Source organism: Colletes latitarsis, chromosome 2 (genome assembly GCF_051014445.1).
Source record: "Colletes latitarsis isolate SP2378_abdomen chromosome 2, iyColLati1, whole genome shotgun sequence".
NCBI lineage: Eukaryota > Metazoa > Arthropoda > Insecta > Hymenoptera > Colletidae > Colletes > Colletes latitarsis.
The window spans coordinates 20,893,687-20,916,009 of NC_135135.1; the positions used below are offsets into that span (position 1 = coordinate 20,893,687).

The window sequence follows — 22,323 nt, forward strand, 5'->3', positions numbered from 1 at the left end:
TCTCATTTTCGCGCTCGCCAAACGCTCTTAGGCGTTTCGACGCTTCCATCGCGCGGCGGCCTCGTTCTTTCGTTTATTTCTTCGATCGGGGTGTCGTTCGCTGCGATGATACGCTCAGACCCGAACCACATACATCTCATATAAAGTATGCATGCTTGTGTCGGGAGAAAGCGTCCGAACGAACGACTTGGTTCGCTTTCGAACACGGAACTGGATCCTTGGGTTTGCCCGTTAACTTGCCGTTTCATTTAGCTCGTTAAAATCCAAGTAGCTTTTATTCGCTTGTACAGAGTCCTTTCTTTCGCCTCAAACATGCGTTATCTTCTTCGTCAAATCCGACAATTGTCTAAGTAGTTTTAGAAGAAACCTCCGTTTTCAGAAGTTGTGTCGTTTCGAGGATAGTCTTCAGATTGTTACGCGCAATTATCTCGATTATCAAGACACGTTCGTTTAATGCTCGTAACAAACTATTACAGTAACTACGAAGCACAGCGTAGTCGTATCTAAAAGCAGCACGCAAAACGAATGCTGTAACCGTTCTGTTACATTAATTGTTTTAACATCCTCCCCGTTGAATCACCGTGGCGACAGTCACACGAGCAAATCGTCGTTTGCGTAGAACACGCGTGCCACGGTTCAATCCCGTGACTCCGCTAGGACAGTTAAATTAATTAACGGACGAATCCGCGCGATTTCCAGGCGGATGCAGGAAACGGCTATCATGATATCTCCAGTGCATGCCGCACAAACACGCGCATAGATCGAAAATGTGGGACAGGGAACTTCCCTTCTAGCTGAATTTGTCGAACATGACTGTACACACGTAGCGACCAGATCCACAGAGATCAAAATGGTTCAGCCATTTTTTGCGCGGGTTTAAACATTTTCAAATATTTCATTTTGCGAAATACGATCATCCTAACATCTACCAACGTCCACAGTTAATCAGGAATCGACGGTATCCCGTTTCGAAATCTTGTAAATTTGTTAACTTGTGTATTATCGTTCCAGGAAGCAGTTATTAGAAAGTTTCCAATAACACGCGATAAGTTACATTTTTTACAAGCCTGACATAAATAGTAGCAACGTGGAACTCGATCTTACAACTTTTTGGACTCGCACCACTCTCGTCTCGGAGACTCGAGCGTTCCTCGGAGCGGCCGTATCGGTTGAGAAAAATCAATGATCTATTCTAGTCGATGCGTGCAGCTTGTCGCGCAGGAGTACCGTTAACACTTTAAACCGAGTGCAACACAATTTCTGATTCTACGATCGACGACTTCGCAGGGCCATTATCGAACAGTCCGTGAAGTATCCGTAACGACTATATCGTTTCGGGTGCAGCTTAGAAACAGATGCACCGGACGACTGCATCCCTAGCGGGTCGGTGGACGCACGTTCGCGTTGCGTAAAGTCGAAACACGACTGCACGTGTGTACATACGTCGGCCACATTATCTGATTGCGCTGAATTCAGTCCACGCTCGTTCCTACTGTTCTGTCCCAGGAAGTGACGTCAAAAATTACATGCCGCGCACGGTGATATACAAAACGCCCGCAGAATTTACGCGCGTTAACTGTGACAAAACATTCCAATCAAAAGTATCTGGAAACACACGAATTATAGTTTCCACCCCTACAGCGTTTTAGAGAAAAAGGTTCAACGTACGGAAGGACGCAAGGTAGTGCGTAAATCTTAATGCCCTTCACGGAATACTAACTCAATTCCGTTCACGATTCCGACTCGAAGGCGGAGTTAAGATATCGTGAAATTGCGAATAAAAATTGTGTTTTATCTCTGGAATCGTCGAATCACGTCTATAAGAAGAAAACGATGCATCATACGTGTGCGTCTGCGTGATAATCACGACTGTTCACTGGCTTGTTATTTGCTCGACGAGCCGCGGCCAATTGTAAACCGCAGATGGTCTAATCCGCGTCTTGGCGTTGCGATTGCCGACGGTTCTTCCAGCCTATCATCAGCTTGTCGATTGGGATTCTCAAACGACGAGAATATCTCGTCCGTCGGATATGGCGCTAACACGGGGAATCGTAATAACATCGGTGCGAGTGACCAATTCTAACGCGGAGGAAACCAATGATGATGACTCGGGACTAAATCGATCATAGCCGGAGGCGTTGAACTGTAAATTAAACTCTCGGGATTTTTCGTTAGATTTCTGATCACGGTCAAGGGAAGCTAGCTCGAAATTATCTCCTATTGCTACAGGCCTGTGGAAATGATCATCTTCGCGATTACGTTGCGTAGAATCGTAAATGCAAGGACTCATTTTACGACCCAATAGACTATCCGTAGCCTATTGATCCACAGTTAACCTCATTACGTTTGCACAACGATGATAAATCGAGACAACTCGTAAACAAAATAGGTCAATATTTGTACTCGCGTTAGAACTGGAAATACTCGGAAGGATCGCGCGGTTCTAAAGCAGCAGGCAATGAAACGTTACGGTAAATCATATCCAAGTAACTAGGCGAATTCTCGCGGCTCGTACGAGCTCGCATTTCAGAGCATTCCTGCCCGATCGGACGGCACATATGCGCGGGGATATGTGATTTTCGCCTCGCGTTTCTGACACCGGCGTTGTGGCGTTGATCGTTATCGTGATCAACGGGCACGATCGTTTAGTCGATCGTAAATTTCGTCGCGCTTCCCACGCAGGGCGAACGCCTCGAATGAATATTCACTTCCTCGGACGAGCCGACCTACAGAGATCGACCTACACTCCGAACGGAGAGCGTGTGTCGCATCGCAGGTTTACACGCGAGCTACGAATACGTAACATCCGTTTTACCTGCGACCTACTCCGACCGTATATAGCGTGTATCTGTTGCCGATAGCTTCGCCACCCACGCTGCTTTTCAGCATGCTCTTGCGTACGTAAATTACGTCGACGAAGGAAACGATCCGGGGCTACGCAGGAAGATGGAACGTAGCAAAGAGAGAAAAAGACTTGGGCGCACGTTCGCGCCGCGAATCGAATGCAAACGAGCCACGGGGCTCGATGTCGATGTGGATGCAACGCTCGCGTACGACAGTGTTCGGGTTAGGTTTCGACTAGGCGGTGAGCGCTAACGAGATCGAGTGCTAATTGATGACTGATCGATATCATCGGTTTCCCAGTTCAAGGAGCACGGAGAAAACCCGCCGGCTTCTCGACACCCAAGTTATTTCCTATAGACATAGCGGTTTGCACAATGGTTTCGAACGCGACGGCGACACTCGACGATACCAGTTACTCAATTCCTACGGTTGCGAAACATACGGAGAGATTATTGTTTTACTATTCTTAGCTTCTGTCGAGTTCGATGCTTGAACTCTTGATCACGAGAAACAGAGACGGAATATGGAGTTCAATGCACCGATGTGTTTTGCCCGGAAACGTGCAAGTTGTGTGCTCAGGGTATACAAATTATTCAGCGAAAAACCAACACTCCACGTACCAAAATTTAATTACCGTTCGACCGCATTGTAGAGCCCGATGCGAGCTTGCGCGTTTCCAAGTTTTTCATCGTCGTCGGAAACGTCGAGGGGTTTCGGTCGAATTTCACGAGCCATCGCGAATTAATCGACGACTGCAACAGCCAATTACGACGCGATAAATTGTATAATGTATCGTGCGAGGATTCTTTCGGCGAGTCCCGCAGGGAACGAAGCGAAAGAGCGAGAAAGAGCATATTGTTTCTTCGATGCTTGTGCCTTCCAGCCTCTGTCCTCTTCTTATTTGCCTACCTGCTGCACCGGGAGAGACGAGGTGATTATCAATTAGCGGTAATTAATGCGGGTTCCGAGCCACCGGATCGAGCAGCCAGATCGACCGTGACATCACTTCCTGACATCTTTCCAGCCACCTCTGGACACGCTTTCAACCGACTTGCTTCGGTCGCGGATAGAGCTAATTAGAGATCCATAATCCCGACGCTTCTTCGATCGTATCGGGACGCGTACGCGTGTTAAAAAGACTAGAGAAATTTGTAGCAGGACGGAGACGTTGAAACATTTAGCGAAACTAGCTCTGTCGAAAGAAATCGTAGATGCACGTTCATAGAATTCTATAGGAATAGGCAAGGAAACACCAGGGAATTCATACGGAGGAAATAAACTGTTTGTATTTCTCGAATCTCCTTATTTTATCTCCCTATCTTGTACACAAAGACACGCGAAGGTCTTGTAGCAACGTAAAATACCGTGCGCCAGGTGGATACGTAAAGATGAAATCTCACTTTCGCCGATCTATGTACGCGCGAGTCTTTGCGTAAAGGTGTATTCTCGTGAACTTTATGAAGGTGGATTCTCGTACGTTACAAGACGGCTCCTCGCACCTGAACTTATTCGCAACCTCGATCGTGTTTAAGACGCGTGCAGGAGAAATCTCGTAAATGTTGAAACGAAATACCAAACTAATAGGGTTTGCCACAGTAGGAAATTAGCGTTTGAAAGCAAGTTGCTTGGACGAAACAATAACTGAGAAAACGTCACCTCGATCGTGATCGTTTCTTATTCTCGTCGCGTCGTCGAAACAGCGAAAACAGAATCGCACGTTTCGCGAAATTTAATAAAAGACCGTATTTTACAGGAAATAGGTCGGAAGAGAATGAATCGCTACGCGAATGTCGCCTTTCTTCTCCCGCCAGGAAAAAGTCTTTTCTCGGCGTTTTTGCAAGCCCGTAGGAATCTGTTCGAATAAATTTACTACAGGTATAGACAGTCGGTTGTTCGCGTCTGTATTCTGCTTCGCGTCGTAAAACTTCGGATCATCTTTCTTCCTTCCACCCTTCGATCGGAATCGCGTTCGCTTTTAAACCGAACCTAAAATATCTTCCGACGCTCGAGACACCGCCGCCAGTGCCTCTAGCTGAGATATTAACGAGAAATAATAAAGAAGTACCTGTTCTAGCGAGAAACCATAGACTGAAGAAAGTTGATATAAACGGCAACTATAATCCATTCAACGAGACACGGATAATACAGGTGCTAACGACTATTTACGAGGGTCTGGTCGTTCGCGGGATGTCCGCCAGGAGGAATGCCGAGGAATGACGAGGGTTTCCCATAAAACCCCCAGCTATCCGATTATGGTTGTGGCGTACACGCTGCCCATTGCCTGGTTAGGCCGCGTCCATGCTTTTTTACGTCTTTCATCTTTCTCCGAGCAATAAGATCTACTCCGGCTAAATATTTTGTTACAAGGATCACGTCCAGCCAGCGAGCCATTCGATAGAGTTGCGCTCTGACTGGAAATCGATCGCGTTCTTCGTTAATTGTTTCGCACGCTGCCTGATCGAACCATGCGTTATTGGTAATAATAAACGGTCGCACATACTACCACGCACCGTGTGGCATTAAGCTGTTATGCAATCAGTTTTGGTCGCGCAAGAATTTTACCCTAGAGCGATACCAGTTGTGCCGCGATCGTGCGATCTTCCTGTGTGGCACGTCTAGAAAACGCATACACGTGTAAAATTCATTTTTATGCCGCGATGGAAGTCCTGGGAACCCGCAATCCTTTAAAATATTGCTGTAGGTACTTGGACGATCTATTATTCATAACCCTTTTCTATCGTTGACGTTCGAAATTGTAAATGTAAATAAAGAATTATTATTATATTATTTGTCGCTAAAGTCCCCTGTTTTGCGTTTGATTCAATATCGATCTGGTGGAAGGTTAGAGCTTGTAAGAAGGAATTATCGAGCTTTCGATCCAATTAACGTCAGAAGCAAACTTTTGTTAACGCGCGACGCGCCTCGCTTGTTACAGTAGCAGCCATGATATGACATCCGATTGAGAGGAAGAGCCTGCAACCGACGACCAGCCACCATGAGAAAGTTACTACAGTTTTTAGCCGTACTATTGTTGGGTGTCAATGCCAGACGAACGGACGCGGACGCCCCTGCGGACGACGTTTACGGTGGTCAGCGTCGCGGTTCCCTTCACAAGTCTAATTACAATGGCAACAACAATTACAACTCACAGTCGAACTCACCCTATCTGCCGTATCAGCAGCCTAGAGAGAGAAAACCAAACATAGTCCTGATTTTGACAGACGATCAGGACGTCGAACTGGGTTAGTTCTATTTTATTTGTATCGCGCCTGTACAATTGTTTTCAAAAGTATGTATCTCGATCGAAAAACGAGTAGAGGTAAAAGCAAAGGTTCGATTCCAATCGAACTTGTCTACGAGAAAGTAATCTCTGAGCGCGTCCGTGTGCGCGAAGGAGAAGGAGAGAGAATCCTTTATCTGCGTTTGAATAGGAGCCGAGTTCTTTTCGGCGCGTACATAGATTCGCCAAACGAATCTTTTGATCGTCTGTTGCGGTTGGTCCAATCCCTTAGGTTCGCTGAACTTCATGCCACGGACCCTGAGGCGAATAAGGGACGAGGGAGCTGAGCTGAGACACGCATACGTGACCACTCCTATGTGTTGTCCAAGCAGGAGCTCGTTGCTGACTGGCCGTTACGTTCACAATCACGAGGTCTTCACGAACAACGACAACTGCAGCAGCCCCCAATGGCAACGGGATCACGAGCCGCACTCGTTCGCCGCTTACCTGAGCAACGCAGGATACCGTACCGGTAAGTGCTCGTCAACGAACGATCCCTTTCCACCCTTCTCGACGACGAACCTTCCTCGCTGCGTGCTCGTCGCTCTAGACGACGACAGCCAGTAGAATGAGTCGCGTAAACGTTGAACCGTCTCGGCGCGGCGTGTACGTACATTATGTTTCTTGCTCGAATCGTTGCGACAGTCTCCCGGTGTATCGACGACCGTATAATTTACGCAATTTGTAGTTGTCGACGGGGCGTTTAGTCGCGTCGAGATTCTTCGGGAGGTTATTTATGGCGGCGCGTTCTTCGTTAGCGGTCGCTGATCGTAACTTAATGACTATGCGGTTAGAGGAATTTGCCATTTGTCGACGACGTCGGTTATCCAACGGAACGGCCGCGGGGACGCCACTGCGCATTCGCTGACCTCTGACATTGCAATACGAGAGAATCTGGCCACCTTCAATTGAAGCGAAGCGTTTCTATTTATTTCCCCGCGAGCGCAACGGACTCGCCGCGCGTAATTGGAGTCAAGTACCTTCGACACGATAAATCCTTGTTGCATAAGCAATTACCGTGGAAACGGTCCATTCGCCGCGGCAGAAATTTTTCAATTGAGAACAGGTCGAAAGCCGTTTTCGAATCTTACGTTCGCCGTTTAACCCTGTCGATACTAACGGTGATTACGGAACGAAACCAAGAGCTTGAAACAATTAGAAAATCTCGAGGCGCGCCGTTCCGAAAAACACGGTGCCGGCTACCTGGCCGGTCGCATTTTATTTTCGTGCCACGGTTCCGTGATTCTCGTTCCTCGGACGTAATTACGTGCCAGCCGAGACGTTCGAATTCAGCCGCAACTAATATGGTACTGGATTCCCGTAGAATTTCTCGGGTTCGATCTCGCCGGGCGAGTTTGTCCCGCGCGTCGACCCGCAATTCTGATCTCCTCCGGCCGTTCTGGCCCGCTCCGACTATCCGACGAATCTTGCTCGATCGTAGAAACGCTCCGAAGCATCTTCGCCGCTGCCGAAAACGATTGCAACGTGTTCGCGCGCGAGGAGATCGAGTTGCGCCTCGTACCTCTTCCGTCGACGGATGAATCGCACCGAGAATGCATCGATTGTTATTTGCATTGTTCGCTAGATACTATCTACTCGAGATACACCGGGCTTTCATCGTGTTGCGATGCATCCCCGACGGAGAGGGATCGATGAAACGCAATTATGAGGCATCGAAAACTCGAACGGGGCCGACCGCCGGCACAGTTGGAGTTTTAATCGCGTTGGGATTATTTAAAGGACGTTCGATGATCGAGAACCAACCGTTTAAAGGGCGAATCGAACGTTTAACGAGTATCCTTCGAAGCAGTCGCGTTTTATTAGAATAGCTCCCCATCCAAAATGCCAGAGTAGCTGGTAAACTATCCGTGAAGCTACAACAACGTAATATTCTACGCGAAATGGAATACCTGGGTAAACTCGATGAGGTAAGATGGAAGGAAAAATAGATTCTCCTTGACAGTTCCATCTTGGCTCGGGTAATTCTGTCAAGGTTCAGGCTCGGCTATCATGCTTGGTTTTAAATTTACTTTCGAGGAATTTCATCGGTGAAGTCTTAAAACGTTCGGAAACATTGTAATCTGGAGAGAAAAGACCTTTCGGTCCTACTTCCGACAAGGCTATTCGAGGAGTTGGCGGTAACTGATTAAAGCTTCCTCCCCTCGTCGTGCTTTGCACTTTTATCTTCGGCAGAAGCACGTAACTCGGATAACCTACTTTGCCGAATACTTATCTCTATATCTCAGGACTTATTTCCAAATTACGCTTAAAATTGATCTACTGTTAGCTTCGCGGATCCATTACAGAAAATTACGGTCGAGAGCTATACCCAAATTCCCGGTCAATGTATCGAGGCAAAGGTACGCGATAAAAAATCCTCGGCCTAAATTATCACCGTCTTGTTAATTTCACGTATTTATTATTCATCGATTGCCACGAATCCCGAGTATAGTTGAAATTTGATCAGAAAGTAGTAGTTGTTATCGTTGCGAGAACAATCGAATGTCCCTTCGGTAAATAATCTATTCCTGTCAGTGTACGTGTTTTACTTTCCCCTATATTTTTACGTTCCACAGAAAAATACTTGTCCTTACGTAGACCCAGTGCCAGTTATCGACGACATGCGTCACTTAAAAGCTAGGGCACCGGCGTCTCGGCAACAGGATCTTGTAAATTAGACCGAAGGTTCTCGTATCTCAGGCACAAGCGTGCATAGATCCTGCTGGCTATCTTGCCGGACGATTATTCGTAAAAACGACGGACGAAACCGGCCCCTGTGCATTCGAATTCCCCGGGCAACGTCGTCGACGATCACCGGGGGAGTACATAAGAAAAGAGATCACGACTAGTACAGGAACGCGAGCGGAGACAAAAAATCTTCTCACGATCGTGACAGTTCGACCCTTCGACGGGTAGACGGACTCCTGTTGGGTGAGCCCTTCGAGCTCGCATTCCCTTTAACCACGACGGACGACGTCTCTCCTTGTCCGTCCATGTCTCCCCGTTGTCCGTACTTCTACACCAGCTTCTCTACGTAAGACCATATTCGAGGAGGTAGGACGTTGCTCCCTGAAAGAGTCCAGGCCTCGCAGCCTTTAAGCCTCGTCCACATCCGGTAGGGGATTGGCAGATTTCCAAAATTTTGCGACGCGCGACGCCCTCGTATATTTAAGCGAAGTGGTCTTGTTCGTTGAAATAAGACCGTCGCGACTTTCGAGCGACAGCGTCGGCTAATTATCGTAATATTTCCCTTGGTCGGTCTTGTTTTGCCAGACCAGTAACGTTTCAATCGTTTAACGAAACCTTGTTTCTTCTTTTAAAGTAAAAAGACGCTGGATATAACCTTTCGTCGTATCGAGAGAAACGGTGATAATTAATTAATTTATCCAGCGTAATTCACCTTCGACCGGACAGCCATCCATCTCGGATGAAATGAGTTTAAATTACAGAGGCATTAAACAAACCTCAGCTTTGCGATCCGGTTTGCTCGTGACTGTCGGCTTCTGGCTATTCTTTTTTTTCTACCGTCTCGAAAATTAAGAACCTGTTATTTTCGCGGTTCCGTCTCAACGATCGTCGAACCTTTTTACGTTTCCATCTGGTCCTAGGGAGAAAGATATTCGACGCGTGGGGCGTCGATTGGACGTTCGTAGGATCGTTTGCATCGCTTCGCGAATAATTATGAGCCGTGATCCGCGACGATCGACCGATCGGGGGCCGGTACGGAACGGGCAAAGAAAGAGAACTGGTTTCGTTATCGTCGTCTGTTGTACATTGTGTCCCTGACCAGAATACCGGGGCTGGCAGGCCGGGCGACAAATTTTCTTCGCTATCTTCGCAAGAGGATCTTGTCACGCGCGCATACGTTAGCCTGGCCTCACCTTTAAGCTGCGTTCGCGACCCCACGTTGTCGGACGGGCGTGAAACTAGAACTGAATTTGCCGATGCTAATTAGGTCCGAGAACTAGTCCTCGTGATCGTTTCGCGTTACACGAGGGTGCATGCGCGTGAATCTTGCCAACAGATATGAAACGGGGATACGAAACCGGGAGTACCAGTTTTACGCGTACGAGAATCTTTCGGCCGACCGAGGTTCTCGTTTTCCCTTCTGCTCGCGAAGGTTGAATTTCACGAAACCGCGTCCGCGATACCTACGCGGTACGACCTTCGATCGCCGATCGATGTGCCGCGCGGTCTTTCTTTATTAAAACCGTCTCGATGCATAATGCGACGACAGGAAGGAAATGCGAGGCGTAGCCAAGGCAACGGTATTTGCCTCCATTGTTCGAGTCCTTTCGTGTTATCGTCCGCGAGAGAGAAAACGGTACGCAACGCTCGATGCTTAGACGATTCCTATTGATTTTTCTGTTTAAACAATGAATTCAATGTACAGGGTAATTCGTATAAAACGCGAACTTATAGCAAAACTGTTCTCCGAGGAAAATATTCGTACACGATCGTTTCGCAGATAAAATAGCTAGGAAACGAGCGTTGGAACAATAGACGCAGCGCCTAGTGCTTACAAAACATAAATTTTACGCGTCTCGCAGAAAACGTTGTTAAACAAATAATGTTTCTGGAGAATTCAGGAGAACAAACTAAACATTGTTCGAGTAGACGATATTCGAGAAGCAAGCAGGCGAGAGTTTCGACAGCGTCTTAAGATGATACTTTTTCCCTTTAAGACGCCCTTTGCGACCCGTAAGGTATAATGATAAGGCCACACACGCGTCGAAACCCGCGTCAGGTAAAGGATAGATTCGACGGTAGGATAACCAAAGGACTCGATTCGATGCTGGAAGTGTTGAAAGTGAGAATGGGGAGAGAAAACATTCGGTAGCGTACCTTACACCGGTCAGACCTGTTAAACGAAAATCCCAACAGCGAGGAAGACGATCATCAAACAAAACGTTGCATCTTGCCTAAAATCGCTCGATGCATTTTTAACTTTAAATCGCGTCCTTCGTAAATGGTAGAACCCTTTGAATGCGCGCTCGCAACCGACACGAAAAATAGCAGTTGGAATTTATCGAAGGTTGCATCCAGCGGCGCATGGCATTCGTGCATCGGTGCATCGTTGCCCAAGTCCTGATATCTTAATAGAATATCTGATAGATCTTAATGGATTTCGCGAACAAACCGCGTACGGTGATCGACGTCCTGTGGATCTATCTACTTTCGCCTCGAAGATCTGCCTATGCAAATTCAACACCGGCATGTTACACTTATTAATCCAGGCCATTCGCGGGATCTCGATCTCGATTTCTCGGAAAGGATATCACGCGAGTGTGCTGCATGTTCTAACAGATAGTCGTTGGCGTGCAGCGAAACAGTTGCAAGTGAAAAAAAATACAAGTCGTGTAAGTATACGTTTAGGTAAGTTTTTTGAAAAAGGGACGCAAACCGTCGTGAGAAGTGCGACTTCCATTGCACGATATCCTCGATAAACAGCGCTGGTATTCGCTTATTCCTTTTTCCACGAGATCTTTGTACTGCGTTTATACCTCCAGCGAATGTTTTTCTGTTCGAAAGGTGTATATTCTAGCCGCTCTTGCGGATATACTCTCAATAATTAGCGGTTCGCTCGACGGTTTCGCGTTTTACCACGTTGCACGCGTGTTTCCTGAAACTCTGTTCGCGAGAGGATCGAAAAACCGCTGAACCGTTTGCAGTTGCATTTCGCAGTATCTCATAGAATGATTCGCATTCTCATAATAACGAAGCGTCTCTGCTACGCGCAATATGCTTCTAAAATATCGATTAAATTTTTGAGACCGTGTACCTAAATCATCTTCCTAAATTTCTTTATATTTTTTCCGACGTCGATTCATGGTATTTCAATGTGGATCTCAATTCGGAGACTGCGACATGCGGATATTATTATTTTATTAGTTGAGAAATTGTTTCACCGTGGCGTACACGTAGATCCAATCCTGTGGCGTTTGATCACCGACATGTGGGAGCAACACGCCTCGAACTATGTAGTATTCAAAACAGTCTACGATGGGACCGAATAGTTACCGTTATCCGCAACTTGTACTTTAATAAAATCTCCATTCGAATTTAGTTGCGCGATTTCCAACCCGTTTCGATGCACGGTTATGTCCAACGCGAAGAAAATTCATGGCCAGGGCTGTGTCCCCTTATACTGGATTTACGTTTCGCTGGCATGCTCGATTGTTCGCGGCCGTATTTTCGCATCGATGCGTGCCAAGAACCTACACTCGACTCGTCTACCCTCACGCACCAGGTTGCGAGCCTAGCTAGTAATAAAACAAATCTCCTTATACGCTTGTAAGTTCGCACGGTTCCGGGATGTCGTATATGGCGATCGAATAGGGTATTCCTTGAATCGTGGATACAAGTAAGCGAGAGAGAAGCAAGAGAAGAGGGATAGAGGCTTGCAATGACTCGTGGAGATCCTAGTAAACGATATATCGCGTTGTTCAACTTGTGATCCCCGTCCGCTGTCTCATAATTCGCGAGCTTCGTACGGGCCCGTGTTCCTCGAAACTTGTTCGAATATTTCTATAAAACCGAACCGGTTCATCGAAACGCAGAGAATGCACCATTTTGTTTCGTGCCGTTGAAACTTTTACATCGGTATAATTGTAAGATTTGAGGAAAAGCGTTTCGGTCTGCGTAGGAATTAATGGGATTTCAGGAGGAGCGTGTTTCCATCAGGGCTATTTCGAGAGGCGAGCACGGCGGAAGATCTACACCCAGAAGAGAATATCCGAGCGCTATTCAAGTTATGTAGCATGGACACGATCGTACGATCCGAAAAGGAGGGGGGACGGGAGGAACTGAACATAGATACAAGCAGAGATGCGAAGGTACCGCACGAAAGTCGGCTGGACCGTTCGTGAGGATCCTGGAGCGAGTACTGGGCGTTATCAGAATGCCCAGGTTGCTGTTGTTGCTGCGCGGCTCGTCGCTGACGTAGTCGTTACTCTCCATAGGACTGTACCTCGTGTATCTCTCAGGATCCATTGGATCGCATCAGCACATCTCCATGAATGTGTCTGTGATGTAACATAGAAGGGCACAGCCAGTCGAGATACCGAATATTAAGAGATACAAGACGCAACCCCGGTCGTTTCGCAGCCCTAAGTCGGATACCAGATCTTAGATATGACATTTTTATCGAAAACTATAACGAAGTAGGCAGGTATTGTCCTAATCGAAGAAGCTTGGGATTGAAAACGAAGGGACGAAGAAACTTTGCAACGAGATTGCTTGAGGAATTTCGGTTGTACCCAACGCGTGTAATTAACGTTTTCGCGCGTGGAACGATAAAAAACGGTTAGCCTCTGGTTTCAGGGAGCGCGGTGTATCCTGAGCGCGTACGCGGCGTGCAGGTAGCGCGAGGGTTCCTCCGGTTCGTGCAGGTGAGATTATCTAAATTTAAATCGCGCCGCGCTACAGCAGACCCATGGAAGAGCATTGTGTTCCTGGTTGTTACGGCTCGAGAGGACGCGGCCGCCAGTTTTTCGAGTGCTCGTGGGACACGACGGAAAGAGAAGCGGAGCTGCGTCGAGAAGAGAAGGTAGGAGAGGCGGAGGTCGAAGACGAGCGGGACTAACGTAGGGCACCCACACGTTCGCTGAAAGATACACGAGGGTCGCGCACACCGTGCTCACAAAAGGGCCCCCACGATGCAGGTGCAGCTCTTACGGATCGGTGCATTCATTGGGGGTTTTGCGACCCTCTCTGCGCCGTCGTCAAAAGGCGCGCGATGTTCCCTACTATTGAGTGAAAACGAATGACACCTCAAGCTGCTGGAACGACGGGTTCCCGCAAGCTCCTCGAACAACGCCCGTCGCGCGCCCATTTTCTTCGCTCGGGATCTATGTATAAACGAATTGCAAAATACGGAAACACACTATGGTCACGCATCTGAGAATAGTTTGACGAAATTTCACTCGTCTAAAAGCACTAACTAGGGTCCGTCAAGGAGAATCTCTCCGATGGTTAAGATCCGTTTAATCGCCACATTTACTATATTCGTATGTACCTTGATTATGTGCTCGTTATCGTCGTAGAATAATAATGTTCACGGGATACTAAAAGACGCTGTCATAGTACCTACTATGCGAACCACCCACTCGGATTCCAAGGAATATCAAACGGCAATGTGCTGTACGCACGTGGGAGTCGTCGCAAATAGATAATGCAGGTGCAGCTGCGAATAAGAGAGACTCTTCCCTTCGATAGCGTACAACTCGCCGAACACTCACGATTGATTGTAAATGTATCGAGCATTGTGATTCTAATTCTCGCATTTCATGCGTCTGTCAGGCGTCGTTGGCTAATATGTCATGTCGTACGCATACTACTCGACAAATACCTATCTGCCACGGTAAAAATGAACAATCGGGAATGAACGAGGAGCAGAGGAAGATGACACGAAGATCTTTACGACGCTAACGAACGCTTGCACGGTTAATAAGACAGATCTGTCTTTATTATCTGCATAATCGTGATAACTGCACAATGACGGCATCGTCGAGAGACGTTGACACAGAGAAAAGTTGTTAGGAACGTTTCCTATGATTAATGTGCAAGAGAAGTGTCACGTTTATTGAATATAATAGTCCACGAGACTAAACAACAGCGTAATCGCGTGACTCAATAATGCATTTTACCCACCAAGATATTTTACAACCTCGAAATATGTCTGTGAAAGTTAATTCGGTGCACTTTTAACGTTCGTATTGTTAAGAATACTCCGTCCTTCCTAGAATTCCCGATGCGACGGGCATCTATTGTTCGAACGAGTTTTCGCATGTCCATCTTCGTCTTCCTTCTGCTCGACTCTGCTTGTACTCCGACCGAGATCGTGGAATTTTCGAATAATAACCGGTGATTTGTGCTCGACGTGAAATATCCTATATGTTATACAATTCTTCTTGCGACTCGTGGCGAACGTTGGCGGGCTCGTTGGAGCCAGGGTGCAGGCAGAGGCATGCGATGCGCTTTTAAATCGCAGAGCCAACCGCCCCGCCGTTGAATCGTACAAATAGAACATAGACTCGCGAACAATCGACGAGCCGCCCTGGAAAAGAGGTTAATACTCTCAGCGCACGAAACTACCGACCGAAATAATTGGGAATTTCTACTGCCGTTTCGACGCATCGCGATATTCCAAATACACCGGTGCACTTAGCTTTGTACCGTTCGCTAATTCAGCCAACTCGACCTGTCGTTTTCGCGAGAAGATCCGAAGGATCCTTTCGATGGTCTAAATTTAGGTTGAAAAAAACCGGAGGCTTTGCCTTTTAAAACGAGCAAAGATACATCCTCCGAATCGACTTACGGAAGATTATCTTGGCACGAGTTGGCTTCAAAGCGTATCCCGCGAAAGGGTTCGCGATCGTCGATCATCATGGATCCACGGAGCTAACGCGAAACGAAAAAATGGGTCGATTCGAGCGCACAATCGATGCCGCAGTGTGTTACCTGTTGCATCTCGAACGCGAGGAAGGTCGCGTAACGCACTGGCGCGGCACCGACAAGCAGAAAAAGCGCGCAGCGTGCAAGTGAAAATGCAAAAATAATGGTCGGGCCTTGATGACGGCGTCCGGATCGTAAAAAGCCGAGACACACGGTCGGTCGATCGGTCTGTCCGACAAAGCGGGACAAAAGAACGAAGGAGGATCCGTGATATCCTGGCGCCAGTCGCGGACCGAGCTTCGGTCGGAACAAACAAAACGAATTCGAGGGAATGGACGAGGGGAGGAAGGGTGTGTAGCGATCGATGCAGCGAATATACACTACTATGCAGCAGGAATATAGGCCAAACCAACCGACGGCTTCATGTAAAGGATGTATCGCGCCAACGGACCGCGCTGAATCGAGAACGACATCGAAGGTTATTCTTTGACGTATACTCGTTTTTCGCGAGACGAAAGCCGGATAACGACGGTAATATATTAGAAACTTAAAATGGTGGACGGTTATCGAGATGAAAAATAGCGGCCGCGGAAGGACTTGCCGGAAATGAAGGGTCAGATTGCCGAGATTTAACCTAGCCGCGTCTGCTTTCCGATAACGTTTTTCCGACGATCTATCTAGCTGAAAAGCACGACGACAGTGATTAACTGGAATGACGAGGCGCCAATTAGACTCGTTAGCAGTGGCTTGATCGTTATTGGAGCACGCTATACCGGTCCGCGTTCTTCGCTAGCATCGCGTTTCAGGATAAGAATCTAATTGATATTTACGGCTGTCCTAGTGCATCCAGGTATTTTTAGGTTGGCGTTAAGTCAGCGTCATGCAAAGTGTACTTGAAACAACCGTATCAACGGCCCCGAGAAAATGCACCGGGAACGACCCAAACGAATCGATACCAAGAAATGCATACAAACGTAGATTTGTTGCATAATTCATGATATTCGCAACAAAAGAGATTTGCCAAAAAATACGTCGAAAACGTGGAATAAGATTTTGAAAAAGTTGATAATCTCGATAGGAAGCGGTTTCTTTCGTACTCGTGTACATGTTTCTAAGAGTCTTTTTTAGAGCGAAACTATACCTATAAATTAATAATTATGTATTTGCAGTTGGTTCTTTTCATTGCGAAGGAAAGTAAACTTTACATAATTCGAACCCGGGACAGACTGAATCGAGACGATTAATTCGATTAACTGACCGATAACTTTGGATGTCGTTGGTTCAACGTATTCACAGCACGCCGGTCAATAAGCCCGAATTATCGATAATTAAAGCGCAATCGTGGAAGCGGCCAACCATCGGGTCGATGCAAACAGTCTTTTATGCAAATTCTTCTTCCAGATCAGCTTGTGATCCTTTAAACCTGTTCCGTGAGAAACGTGTCTTGCTTTCGAAAAGTAACCCGACAGTATCTAGTCGCGACGATCGAGAAAACTTTTAAGCGACGTCGTTAATTAATCCGCGACTCTTTTTTTTTCTCTCTCTCTCTCTCTCTCTTCCGGTTCGACTGCCAGCTCGTATCGAATAAAATACCAGAACGGGCGTCCTGTCGCGAGTGATTTCGTGATTTCGTTCCAGAACAGAACAGGGCGTCATCGATTCTGTCGAACGATCTTCCGAAAAAGTTTTTCTAGTGTCTGTTAATCACTGGCAGTATCGTAGGGAATTGGCGAAATAGATATTTTATCGCAACTGACAATTCAGCTATCATTGCGGTTGCCTCGAATCATCGACTCCTAAAAGGTCGTCGTTGAGGACGCGCGCGAAATTTTCGCTGGAAGCATCGATCTCCCTTCCAAGAAGATTTACTGTTCTTTATATTTAGCAGACAAGGCGGCCCTTTATTGAGATGTCATCGGTTAACGCAAAACGAGAGTAATGCGATTGGTCCTGCTCGGTGGTCCTGGCCCGGCAAAAAGTTGTCCTGGTCCGAACCCCCTCTCCCGTGCAACTGTTATAAATAAGGTTCGGTACAGACTCGATATCGGGCCCTACCACGGCTACCGGTACCAGGTATGTAAACGCTGTAGGGACGGCAAAAGGGACGGCGGTGGTACTTTTGAATTAATTATTTGATGCTACCCGTATGAATAATTCAACGTTTGGCAAGATGAATCTTGACCGACGCACCTTTGTACGCTAGAGATAGAGAGCGGAAAATGGGATTGCCTTTTGATTTATCGAGACCTTCCGGAAAGAAAACCTGCACCTCTTCGGAACATTTCTTCTCCAGACTTTCCACCAGAGGCCGTGATCGTGAAGGAGTACAGATTTCGTTATAAATTTATAAATTTGAAACTTCCCACCGAAAAAAACCTGAAACTTTTAGTAGTTTGCGTCAACCTTCAGTAAAATTTAATCCAATTACGTTTGCCACGATTACTTTTGCCGAATAAATGCATCGTATCTTACGAGCTAATAACGATTTACGAGCTTGTAATTATAGTGCAATTACTTTGTGCAAAGATTTACGATGGCAAATGTAATCGAATTATATTTCGCTCAACGCTGGTTTGCATACGTAATGTTGGGTTTTACAAATGGAATAAAATATATTTATCTAATAATCTGACGGTTAGGTGGTACCAAAAGTTCGATGCGGAGCGCTTCTTCGTATGCATGGCATTCTTGAGCTGCAGTAAGTTGCACGCCTGGAAGACGTAATTCCAAACTAAGTGGTTAAAGTTCCATATACGAAGCGGTGAATATGCGCTATGTACCGAACGTTTCGTACATGAAATTTCTATCAAGTAACTTGGTATGCTAAACGATAACGATTGAATATATAATCGACCGTAGTTTCGTAGGGTTAATCATTGCTATTATTAAACATTTTTATCGTGCACACCGATACAAGATACATACATTGTATATAGGAGTTTGCACAAAGCAGAAAAACAGCCAGAGACTGTTTTTCAACCTAACCTTTGTGCAACATGCTTTCCGATTCAAATCGCGTGAAATAAAACTAAACCGTTAGCCACGGTAATCGATCTGTTACACGAGTCAGTTCCTGCGACGAACCGAGCGTGTCCATAGCACATTAATTACTGCCGCGATAGTCGGGAGTAGAATACATTTTTCGTTAGTCCAGACCACGCCTCGTAATCATTACTCATTCGATCGCGAGCCCCGATTTCAAATTTTTTCTATGTATAATTTGTCAAAGTTGTAAAAAATAAAATGAAATGTCCCTGACAGAAACAAGTTCGCGGTTGTATCGGGTACACCGTGGATACGATCGATCAAAGCATGATTCGAGTCGAACAATCGGCATTACGAACATCAGGAACCTTTCGCTGAATCCGATTACGGTTACGGATACGATTCGGCCAAAGAGACTCCGTCGGTCGGCGGAAATTTAATCCACGTTATCGCAAACACACGTTTCAGGGTACTTCGGCAAGTATCTGAACAAGTACAACGGCTCATACATACCGCCGGGATGGCGGGAGTGGGGCGGCCTCATAATGAATTCACGGTACTACAACTACAGCGTCAACATGAACGGCAAGAAGATAAAGCACGGCTTCGAGTACAGCAAGGACTATTATCCGGACCTGATAGCGAACGACAGCGTGGCTTTTCTCCGACAGAGCAAACACAATTTCGCCCGGAAACCGGTGATGCTCGTCGCGAGTTTCCCGGCGCCGCACGGACCAGAGGACTCTGCACCCCAGTTTTCGCATCTCTTCTTCAACGTCACCACTCACCAGTAAGTACCAGAAACTTTGTCGTTGTGTTTGTCTTCGTTACTGGTTGTCCTTCGACTCTCGAACCCCGTGAATGTAGGTCAGTTCGTTAGCCCGGATCAGAAATTTGTTTGCCGTTGATTCATGGTCCTCCGGGTTTAACGAACGCGACGGTACCGCGGATTTCCAGAGTTCTGAATTTTCAGACTCCTCTCTGATCGATTTTCCGATCGGACAAAATCGAATCCGCGAAGTCTTACAAGTTTAACACATTTGAAACGCATTAATATTAAAAACTGTATTATAGACCTTTCGACGCACCGCTTATTCGTCCGAAAGTCGTTTCCTTCTCGTGAAATGGATCTCGAGCTCGCCAAAGAGCGTGCAAGACTCGTGAGATTTGAGGCAACTGGCTGCATTATTATTCACACACGTAGCTCGCGCTTCTTCTTTATACGCGCTTTTCACGGAGACGCGTTAGTCGCAATCTACTTTCTTTCGCCGAGACCGTATCGTTAGACCGAGCTCTAGAACCACACGATAATGATAATCTTTTCAACGCGTTGAATTGCACCGGCGTATAAAACGCACTAAAGCTGAATCGCGTTTTTCTGTACTTTCACGGCCGCCTTCGTTGTGCTGTGTATACATATTAGAATCGTCTAATGCGGAGGATGGAGCATTCGAGACAAGTTGCTTGGATAACTCGTTTATTTCGAACGGTAGGTACGAATGTTTGAGGCAGAAGCGTTTCACTTCGTGGAGGACACAGTGTGGCGAGGTTCTTTTGGTTCTAAGTGAAAGCGTGAAGAATAGAGGCTCGTAAGCTCGATACAATGGCCTATAGCTCAGGATACGACGCTTCTAATTTAAGTTTACTAGGAGGTAGTTACGAAGAAAAATACGTTGTTTCGAGAGACAGACGTAACAAGAATTTTAACAATGGACCCATATATTAGGATAGTTCCTGTACATCGATAAGCAATTTGATCGCTTAGGGAATGACCCGATAAACGATCCCCGGTGCGTCGCAATTAATTTTCATTCACGATGACGTTCGACATCGCGCGAGGAACGATACCGTACACGTCGCGACACATACGCGCGCTACCTGACAATCAGACTTGTTTCTCCGAACCAACAAACGTGTACCGAGCGTGTCGTTCGACGTCCGGCGTCCAAGTTCTATCACCGTTCTTGTAACCGTACAATGGGCGACGGCGGAGCGAAAAAGAACAGGAAAAAAGAGACGAAGGAGTCACGGGTAACCGAGGGAATCTACGTTGTTTGGACGGTGAACGGTTTAATATCGTACGGGCGAAAGACCAGCGAAAGATGGAGGCGAAAAACGAGAGACGGAGGCACTCTAGACTAGACAACCGGATAGATAACCGCAGCCACGGTGTCATCGTCGGGTGATGGAGTGGCCCTAGACGCGGTGCAGTGTGCGCGATGAAAAGCACTAAAAACGCGCGCACCCCTCGTGGATAGTCTCGTCTCGCCCCTCTGGACACAGGCAACGCCCGTCATTGTACCTTCGCGATGCAGGTATTATGTTCACCTGTCTCTGTTTCGCGACAAAACAATAAAAAATAAAAAACCAACACATCCACGGTTTCCTTCCGTCTCTGTACGGCGACGCGTTCTGTTCTCGTCTCTTTCCCCGGCTGGACGCGTGTATGGAACTATCTACGATTACGATTCAGACGACGAGGAGAGAAACGCGTGACGTTTCACGAGGGATCTTTTGTGAACCGGGGGACTGCAGATTGCCTCATTGTACGGAGTATTTTTTTTATTCGACGCTATTCTGTGATAAGCGTATGCCGTCGATCGGAGTTCTCGCGAGGATCGATTCTAAAGGGATCTTTCTACTATTGCGTTTGACAGAGAACTCCGTTATGTCTGTGAATCATTGTTAGTACACACCGCTTCTGCTCGCCAACTTTTTCGAAATGCTCGTCCGTCCTATACAGGAGTACCACAGTTACCGAGTTTCATAGAGATTTGACGCGGAGACAGAAAAGACGGGGCTCGTAAAGGCATCGTTCTCGCTAGCGTCTCCGACCCTTTTTTTTTTGCCTTCCTTTATGTAGGTCGTTACCGTGCTAATGCAATGCAGTTGTACTTAGGTATCTTTCACGAGGGAAGAAAAGAACTCCGTTCCTCTCTGTTTGCGACAGAACGATTCATTACCGGATTTCCAAGCGCAAACTGGGCCAGAATTCCTAATATCAAACCGCGTGGTCCGCAGAATGCTGACCATCGTTCGTCGTTTCGTTGTAATTAACGAAGCAATTGAAACGCCGAAAAGAACGGACTAATCGCGTTGTGGAACCTTCGCATAATAGGCTCACTGTTCGCAGATCGGACCAACAAATGCTGCAGTGTACGTTAATCATTCGCCAGGATTGAAACCAGAAGTTGTACGTTTCGTTGTACGGTAAACGATGTACTCCTATGTGTTATAAACGTCGAGAAGGGTTAAAAATCATATTTTCTGCCGCATACAGGATGCGGCGGAATTGAATGTAACATATTTTGGATGTCTAGACGAAATAAAAAGTCTGAATTTAGATAGCGTATCGGAGTAAGAGAGACCGTTTATAGGTTTGTGCAAAAATGGAAGATCGAAAAGAACTCGGCGCTTCTCCAGCTACGATAAACCCCAGATTGCCTTGCAAGATATCATAACTAATGAATGAAATATGCCATTTAAAATGAAAATAGGCTTTCTTAATGGCATTCTATTGGTATCTAGAAACAAGTAGTATCGTTGTTCCCAATCTAGACCACTGTTTGAAACAACAATTATTATCGTTTAATTTCGTACACGCGGAACAAGAGTAATCGCGGGTCTCTAGTGAATTAGCGGGTCAATAATCGTGATTTAATAATGCACGATCTCGAGCGTGTAACGCGACGCGTTGATCGTGTAATAGATATCCGCGTAATTCCTTTGTGTCAAACGGAATGACATCGTGCAGATTGTAACTCGTTTTCCAGAACGGTTCCGTGCAATTTACTTTTACAAGCAGCGCAGGATTCTTG

General features: G+C 46.6%; 1 protein-coding gene across 8 annotated transcripts in view; it reads left to right on the forward strand.

Moving 5' to 3' along the window:
* The window catches only part of Sulf1 (Extracellular sulfatase Sulf1), a 57,474-nt gene that overhangs the window by 24,488 nt on the left and 10,663 nt on the right, over positions 1-22,323 (forward strand). For 6 of the 8 annotated variants that reach the window (XM_076784053.1, XM_076784060.1, XM_076784058.1 and 3 more), the window contains exons 2-4: positions 5,780-6,086; positions 6,357-6,596; positions 18,974-19,295. In XM_076784053.1, coding sequence (XP_076640168.1) covers positions 5,840-6,086; positions 6,357-6,596; positions 18,974-19,295 — 809 coding nt within the window. In that variant the 5' untranslated portion in view covers positions 5,780-5,839. Of the gene's footprint in view, positions 1-5,779; positions 6,087-6,356; positions 6,597-18,973; positions 19,296-22,323 lie in introns of those variants that run through there. The other 2 variants (XM_076784056.1, XM_076784062.1) reach the window with 2 other exon arrangements.